Source organism: Protomyctophum bolini, assembly GCF_963924005.1.
Source record: "Protomyctophum bolini genome assembly, chromosome: 20".
NCBI lineage: Eukaryota > Metazoa > Chordata > Actinopteri > Myctophiformes > Myctophidae > Protomyctophum > Protomyctophum bolini.
In genome coordinates, this window is record NC_137881.1 from 33,040,015 (window position 1) to 33,049,313 (window position 9,299).

Here is a 9,299-nt window from a genome sequence, read left to right on the forward strand (position 1 = left end):
CTTTCTGACGTGCTATCAACAAATCCCTCATGGCCAAGGACGTTGTGGACGTGGTGGGGTCTTTTTTGGTGCATTGGCTAGGCGGGGGTCTTATGCAACATGTCACAAAGTTTCGTTTGGCTGTGATCAATGGTTCGTTCACAATTCATTGTAATTAATTGTTCAACCACTAGAGGACAGCCATGCTAAATAGAGAGCGCATGCAAATGCCTCCCAAAGTGAGTGTAAACACAACATCACGTGCTGAGCAACATTCAGTAGCCGTGAAACATGAGCAGCGGCCTTCATGTGAACGTGGCTGGCTAGCATATCACAGACAGTCATTCAACACTTCCACACCTCCTTTCAATAACCTCCCATGTCCCACTCCCAAGCCAAAAAAACAATGATCAAACGACCACACACACAATGCCAGCACAACAGCTCCGGCCATCGCAACACCGGGGGGGGGGCTCCGGTAAGCCGTCATGTGAACCATTCCACATCAAAGACCCACGATCACCAAAACAAAAAAAAACAACTTTAGCTCTCCATTTATTTTATTTGTACAGTGTCACTATGACCCCAGGTCCCACGCCCAAATTGCTATATGTTTATACACGACATCATCACAACAGATCGCATCAAAAGAAAAAAACGTGTGTTTTTATAGCTCCGGGGATCAAGTCGACCTGCAACCCAAAACAAGTGCTCTGATCGCATACACAACGCCCAGACATCAAATGAAACCAATCACAACAAACTGTGGCATATAAAATGTGGGTTATTTTCTCACCATTCTGTGGGAGTAGTCGTATGTTACAGAGAACCAGAGAGGACGTATTGCAGAGAGAGCTTAGTGAGTTGTCAGTGTTTGTTCGAGATGTCTGCTCGTAATCCGAAGCGTGGTGGTGTTGGAGGAGGAGGAGGAGGAGAAAAAAGAAGCAGCAGCCTCCAGCGTCGGGTAATGAAAAGCCTGGGACGAGTACCGGGGGTCCGACACCGGCTGGTCGAGGAAAGGGTCTGCGGGGTAAACGGCGTCCATCACTAACGGAGCTATCCGACACCAGTCTAGCGGCTCAAGAGCCACAAGGGTCGAGTCACACCCGTGGCGGTCGCCCTGTAGCCCGTGGCAGATCCACCCGTCCCCGTGGTGGGCGTAAGGGTCCAGTTCCGGGCCCTGGTCAGTCAAAGCTGTCATCATTTTTCCCACCGAAGGCCGACACGACAGGGTCTGAGCTGGACTCGGAGGATGAAGCGAGGCCCGGCCCCGGTTACACACTTTCTCCTCCGTCTTTCAGTCTTCCAATCGACCCTGGACCTGGTTCCGTTCCCTCAACCCCTTCGTCTCGTTCGCTTCGATCCGCGTTATCTACCCCCGTCTACCGATCCCTTCGCCCCCGTGCCTGGCTGGAGAGAAGACGCGTCGAGTCTCCATACAATTCTTCCCAGCACAGTTTCACGAGGAGTGAAAGTGATCACCATATCGAGTCTGATGATGAAACTTCTGGTAGCTCCTGGTCGCCACTGAGAGTGTCTCGGAGGCGGGGAGAGCGGCGAAATACCGATGGTAAGATTCATACAATTATATTATTTTGTATTATTTATTTGTATCGCAAAATGTACATGGATTTGTATGTGTAATGTATAGATGTGAATCAAACTGTAATCGCTCGTCCTGCCTGGTGTTTTACTGAACTTTACAGTATGGTCTGATAAATATAAATGCCTATGTTTTGTTATTTTTGTTGTAGACGAGGTCTGGTCGTCTGACGTTGACGGGCCTGACGAAGAGTTTGGGTCGTCAGAAAACGATGATGAGCACGAATCAGTTTACTCGGGAGGTAATCTTTTCATTTATTTATTTCATTACAAAATGTATGGCAACTGTCTGAATTATGTTATTCAAACTGGTCGTGTAATGTAAAATAGTGTGCATCGCTGCATATCCCAGATTTATCTAAAATGTATATATCTTTTATTTTACTGTTTTCAGATCTCGAGGTGTGTGAAGCAGCCCAGTGAACACCAGTTGGCGCTGTTGGCAAGGGTAGGTTTACATTTCTCCTATTATTTCTCTGAAACGAACAAAATGAAAACTATGCTATGACAACTGAAACTAAGATTAAATTTAAATATAACTGCCTGTCATCATCATCGCAAAAGACTAAAATGTTGGAGGGACTAGTGGACAAGAGATCCAGTATAAGTCATTTTACACTTTGTTGCATGCTGAAAATAGCCAATCTACAAGCTCACTGTGAGCTTGTAGATTGGCTATTTTCAGCATGCAACAAAGTGAAAATAGCCAATCTACAAGCTCACTGTGAGCTTGTAACTGTGCAAATGAAAGACATATACTGTGTATCCCTATTCCCTGACATAATTTTATAGCTAAACGGACAGAATTCTATTTTATTTGAATGATGAAACCCAGCTGCCATAAATGTTTATCAAAATAATGAAGGCAAAGAAGTTTAGGGAGGAAGATAAAGATGTATTATGTCATTCAAGCTGGGCGTGCACAGATTGTTATCTAAATATATATTTTACTTGTTTTCAGGTAACAGGGAAGCAGCCCCTGAACCACCAGCCACACAACCATCAAAGGCAGGCAGGGGTAGGTTTTATGTATTTCTGCATACACTTACACACAAGTAAAATGCATTTATTGTATTGTAAATGTATATGTGTTTATAGTAATTCTCTGAAACTAACTAAATGAAAACTATGCTATGACTATGACAACTGAAACTAAGACTAAATATAACTGCCTGCCACAGTTTGTGAGCTTGTAGATTGGCTATTTTCAGCATGCAACAAAGTGTAAAATGACTTATACTGGATCTCTTGTCCACTAGTCCCTCCAACATTTTAGTCTTTTGCTTTTGTGATGACGATGGCAGGCAGTTATATTTAGTCTTAGTTTCAGTTGTCATAGTCATAGCATAGTTTTCATTTAGTTAGTTAGCTAGTGGACAAGAGATCCAGTATAAGTCATTTTACACTTGGTTGCATGCTGAAAATAGCCAATCTACAAGCTCACAGTTTGTGAGTTTGTAGATTGGCTATTTTTAGCATGCAACCAAGTGTAAAATGACTTATACTGGATCTCTTGTCCACTAGTCCCTCCAACATTTTAGTCTTTTGCTTGTCAATGTATACATTGACATGTTGTGAGCTTGTAAATTGGCTATTTTCAGCCAATCTGCAAGCTCAATGTAGATCAGTGTATTTGTAGACTATACATTAGTTACTGAAACTAATGTATAGTCTACAAATACACTGATCTACATGTGAGCTTGCAGATTGGCTATTTGAACTATTCAAAAATGTTTATCAAAATAATGAAGGCAAAGAAGTTTAGGGAGGAAGATAAAGATGTATTATGTCATTCAAGCTGGGCGTGCACAGATTGTTATCTAAATATATATTTTACTCTGTTTTCAGGTAACAGGGAAGCAGCCCCTGAACCACCAGCCACACAACCATCAAAGGCAGGCAGGGGTAGGTTTTATGTATTTCTGCATACACTTACACACAAGTAAAATGCATTTATTGTATTGTAAATGTATATGTGTTTATAGTAAGTAATTGTGTATTCCTATAACATTTCAGGTCGGGGAAGAGGAAGGGGTGCACATGGCCAGGCCGCTGTTGGCAGCACAGGCGTGACCAAAGGCAGGGGTACGTGTATTGTTTTCTGCTTATCACACTTACACACTTTGTCCATCCATCTTCAACGGCTTATCCGTAGTCTGGTTGCGGGGGCAACAGCTCTAGATTTCCCTCTCCAACTCACAAAGTGAATTGAGGGAAATCTAGAGCTCTCTAGAGCTGTTGCTGAGTGTCAAGCAGGGAGGCACTGGGTCCCATTATTTAGAGTCTTTGGTATGACCCGGCCGGGGATCGAACCCCGACCTCCCAGTCTCAGGGCGGACACTCTAACCACAAGGCCACTGAGCTGGATAAGTGGTTGAAGATGGATGGACATTGTGTGTGTGTGATATGCAAGTACATATATAATATATTATATATGTACTTTCATATCACACTTACACACTTACAATGTCCATCCATCTTCAACCGCTTATCCGTAGTCTGGTTGCGGGGGCAACAGCTCGAGAGCTCTAGATTTCCCTCTCCAATTCACAAAATATGTGTTATATATGTACTTGCATATCACACACAATGTCCATCCATCTTCAACCGCTTATCCGTAGTCTGGTTGCGGGGCAACAGCTCGAGAGCTCTAGATCTCCAGCAATTCACAAAGTGAATTGAGGGAAATCTAGAGCTCTCTAGAGCTGTTGCTGAGTGTCAAGCAGGGAGGCACTGGGTCCCATTATTTAAATAAGAGTCTTTGGTATGACCCGGCCGGGGATCGAACCCCGACCTCCCAGTCTCAGGGCAGACACACTAACCACAAGGCCACTGAGCTGGATAAGCGGTTGAAGATGGATGGACATTGTGTGTGTGTGTGTGTGTGTGTGATATGCAAGTACATATATTATATATGTACTTTCATATCACACTTACACACACACATTGTGTGTGTGTGTGTGTGTGTGATATGCAAGTACATATATAATATATTATATATGTACTTTCATATCACACTTACACACACACACACACACACACACACACACACACACACACACACAATGTCCATCCATCTTCAACCGCTTATCCGTAGTCTGGTTGCGAGGGCAACAGCTCGAGAGCTCTAGATTTCCCTCTCTAATTCACAAAGTATGTGTTATATATGTACTTGCATATCACACACACACACACACACACACACACACACACAATGTCCATCCATCTTCAACCGCTTATCCGTAGTCTGGTTGCGGGGGCAACAGCTTGAGAGCTCTAGATTTCCCTCTCCAATTCACAAAATATGTGTTATATATGTACTTGCATATCACACACACAATGTCCATCCATCTTCAACCGCTTATCCGTAGTCAGGTTGTGGGGGCAACAGCTCTAGAGAGCTCTAGATTTCCCTCCAATTCACAAAATATGTGTTATATATGTACTTGCATATCACACACACACACACACAATGTCCATCCATCTTCAACCGCTTATCCGTAGTCTGGTTGCGGGGGCAACAGCTCTAGAGGGCTCTAGATTCCCCTCTCCACTTCACAATGTATGCATTGGTATTGTAATTGAGCACATACTCATTCTAGCACATACCTCATCTCTAGCACATATGTTTATTGGTAAGTAATTCTGTATTTCTATCATTTTCAGCTCGAGGTAAAGGGAAACCAGGGAAACCAGGTCAACCAGGTGTCGATCCTGTGTGGCGTCATCTTGATTCCTGTGGTTGGCAGCCCCAATCCTTCCCTTTCACCGCAACACCAGGACTTATCGGCGAGGCAGCGGCTCTGCAGTCCAGCAAGCCCACTGACTTTCTTGAACTCTTCCTCACAGAGGAGTTGTTGATGGTCATAGTGAGGCAGACCAACCTCCATGCAGCAGAGTACATCGCCGCTATGCCACCAACAATCAGGCTCAAGGCCTGGAAGGACCTCGACCTCAAGGAACTCAAAGACTTCTTTGGTCTGTTCTTCCTGACCGGCCTCATCAAAAAACCAGAGTTGGCAGACTACTGGTCTACTGATGAAGCCCTGTCCACGCCGTACTTTTCGTCTGTGATGGCTAGGAACAGATTTCAGGTGATCCTGAGGTTCCTTCACTACTCAGAGACCCGGGAAAACCCTGATGACCGGCTTTTCAAGATCCGCCCCATCTTGGAGTACCTAGTCATCAAGTGGCAGCAGATGTTCCAGCCGGCAAGGGAGATCTCCATCGACGAAGGGACGTTGCTGTGGAGAGGACGTTTATCCTTCCGTGTGTACAACCCGAACAAGCCGGCTAGATATGGCATAAAATCCTACATTTTGGCCGACTCGGGGACAGGATATTGCCACAATATGCGGCCCTACTGTGGCGTTTATTCGTCTTTGATCGATACGGTCACCGGCCTCCTTGGTGACTTGGAAGGTAAGGGGTACATCCTGTTCATGGACAATTATTATAACAGCGTGACCTTATCTGACCACCTCCTGGAGATGAAGATCCACACCTGTGGCACCATTCGGCGAGGCAGAGGCCCTCCTCCAGAAATAAATGACGCCACAGTGGCCACACTGAAAGAAGATGAAAGGGTCGCAATGACATCAGGGAGTGTGATGGCTGTTGCTTGGAGGGACTCCAAAATTGTGAGAATGGTCTCCACCTACCACCAGGACACAGTGGTTCACAAGAACAAGTGGCAGAAAGGTGGCGGCCAGGTGCCATATCAGAAGCCTCAGCTGGCGGAGGACTATAACCACAACATGAACGGGGTCGATCTGCTGGACCAGCATATAAACTATTACCCCTGGGCCAGGAGATCGTCCAAGTGGACCACCAAGTTCGTAATGTACCTTTTCCAGATCACAATGTACAACGGCTTTGTCCTCTACAGACAGCGAAATCCAGAGGGTGACTGCAAGAACCTGAAAAGTTTCATTCACTCAGTGATCCTGGCTTGGTCCACGCCCACACGAGTCACACGGAGAAGGCCGTACAGAGCACCGAGGCTCCGGCTGTCGGGCAACAGGGCACCCCGGGCGGGCAACAGGGCACCCCTGCCGAATGTCCATGAATTGGCCAAGCTTCCACCCACGAAAAACAAGACATTCCCGCAGAGGCGATGCGCAGTGTGTAGCCGGGAGGGGAAACGCCGTGAGACCACGTTCCGGTGTGTGGTGTGTTGCGTGCTGCTGCACAAAGGGGAATGTCACCGAAGGTACCACACAGAGAGAGAGTTGGACTTTCAGTGAGACACTCAACAGTGTATTGGGGGGGGGGGGGGGGGGGGGGGGAGAGTACTCAGTTCACAAGAGTGTGATTTTTTTTTTTATGGCATGTATTTATCTCAGAGAGGGGGGAGAGGAGAGTTGCACAACTCAGTTCACACAGGTGTGATTTTTTTTATTTTTATGTCATGATTCATGTCTTTATCTCGGGAGGGGGGGGGAGGAGGGGGGAGAGAGGGGAGTTTCACCACTCAGTTCACAAGAGTGTGATTTTTTTTTATGGCATGTATTTATCTCAGAGAGGGGGGAGAGGAGAGTTGCACAACTCAGTTCACACAGGTGTGATTTTTTTTATTTTTATGTCATGATTCATGTCTTTATCTCGGGAGGGGGGGGGAGGAGGGGGGAGAGAGGGGAGTTTCACCACTCAGTTCACAAGAGTGTGATTTTTTTTTATGGCATGTATTTATCTCAGGGAGGGGGGAGAGGAGAGTTGCACAACTCAGTTCACACAGGTGTGATTATTATTATTTTATGTCATGATTCATGTCTTTATCTCGGGAGGGGGGGGGGGGGAGGAGGGGGGAAAGAGGGGAGTTTCACCACTCGGTTCACAAGAGTGTGATTTTTTTTTTATGGCATGTATTTATCTCAGGGAGGGGGAGAGGAGAGTTGCACAACTCGGTTCACACAGGTGTGATTATTATTTTTTTATGTCATGATTCATGTCTTTATCTCGGGAGGGAGGGGGGGAGAGGGGAGTTGCATCACTCAGTTCTGATGTCATGATTCAGGTCTTTCTCTCAAGTGAAAAATAAATTCATGTTTGAGAGCTTATTCAAAAGTGGTTGTCTCAATTTCTTTTCTCAAACCAAGCAACTGTATGTGAAGTAAGTAAAACTTTTATGTCATGATGCATGTCTTTATCGCTCAAGGGAGGGGGGGAGGGGAGTTTCACAACTCGGTTCACACAGGTGTGATTGTTTTTATGTCATGATTCATGTCTTTATCTCGGGAGGGGAGTTTCACAACTCAGTTCACACAAGTGTGATTTTTATTTTATTTTGTCATGATTCATGTCTATCTCTCAAGGGAGGGGAGAGGGGAGTTGCACAACTCGGTTACCAGCTTTGTGGTTAGAGTGTCCGCCCTGAAACTGGGAGGTCGGGGTTCGATCCCCGGCCGGGTCATACCAAAGACTGTAAAAATGGGACCCAGTGCTATCACAACTCAGTTCACACAGGTGTGATTATGTTTTTTATGTCATGATTCATGTCTTTATCTCAGGAGGGGGCGGGGAGGAGGGGGAGAGAAGGGAGTTGCACAACTCAGTTCACACAGGTGTGATTATGTTTTTTATGTCATGATTCATGTCTTTATCTCAGGAGGGGGCGGGGAGGAGGGGGAGAGAGGGGAGTTTCACAACTCAGTTCACACAGGTGTGATTATGTTTTTTATGTCATGATTCATGTCTTTATCTCAGGAGGGGGCGGGGAGGAGGGGGAGAGAGGAGTTTCACAACTCAGTTCACACAAGTGTGATTTTTATTTTATTTTGTCATGATTCATGTCTATCTCTCAAGGGAGGGGAGAGGGGAGTTGCACAACTTGCACAAAACCAGCTCACTGGCCTTGTGGTTAGAGTGTCCGCCCTGAAACTGGGAGGTCGGGGTTCGATCCCCGGCCGGGTCATACCAAAGACTGTAAAAATGGGACCCAATGCCTCCCTGCTTGACACTCGGCATCAAAGGGTTGGATTGGGGGTCAAATCTACTAATCAAATGATTCCCGAGCGCGGCGCACGCTGCAGCTCACCGCTCCTTGGCTGCGGCTCACCGCTCCAAGAGATGGGTCAAATGCGGAGAACAAATTTCACTGCGGTAACGTGTGTGACAAATCGTATGACTTTGACTTTGTTCACACAGGTGTGATTATGTTTTTTATGTCATGATTCATGTCTTTATCTCAAGGGAGGGGAGAGGGGAGTTGCACAACTCAGTTCACACAGGTGTGATTTTTATTTTATTTTGTCATGATTCATGTCTTTATCTCTCAAGAGGGGGAGAGAGGGGAGTTGCATCACTCAGTTCTGATTTTTTGTATGTCATGATTCAGGTCTTTCTCTCAAGTGAAAAATAAATTCATGTTTGAGAGCTTATTCAAAAGTGGTTGTCTCAATTTCTTTTCTCAAACCAAGGTGTATGCAACTGTATGTAAAGTAAGTAAAACTGTATAAAACTTCTACTTCAAAAATGGGCCTTTTTGAAACCAAGGTGTAATAACATGCTTATAAAAGTAAACGATGGAACATAATAATTTTTTGGTGTAAAGTAGAGACTTTGAGATTCCAAATAAGCTATTGTGTGTCACTGTAGTCATATCACACCATTTTTATGGGACTTGACAGATTAGTGTAAATGGGGCCTTCTTTAGTCCGCGCATGGTTTTTTCAACGGCCTAAAACATAAAGAATGCAACATGCTGGATTATTTATTTT

General features: G+C 45.3%; 1 protein-coding gene across 1 annotated transcript; it reads left to right on the top strand.

Moving 5' to 3' along the window:
- Positions 1-1,231: 1,231 nt before the first annotated feature.
- Positions 1,232-6,827, top strand: LOC308335343 (piggyBac transposable element-derived protein 4-like; the record flags this gene model as incomplete). The annotated part of the gene is made up of 5 exons (XM_080792364.1): positions 1,232-1,489; positions 1,734-1,823; positions 2,543-2,599; positions 3,430-3,486; positions 5,331-6,827. 5 exons carry the CDS (start codon positions 1,232-1,234, stop codon positions 6,825-6,827), a joined length of 1,959 nt encoding a protein of 652 aa, XP_080648490.1.
- Between the last annotated feature and the right edge of the window lie 2,472 nt (positions 6,828-9,299).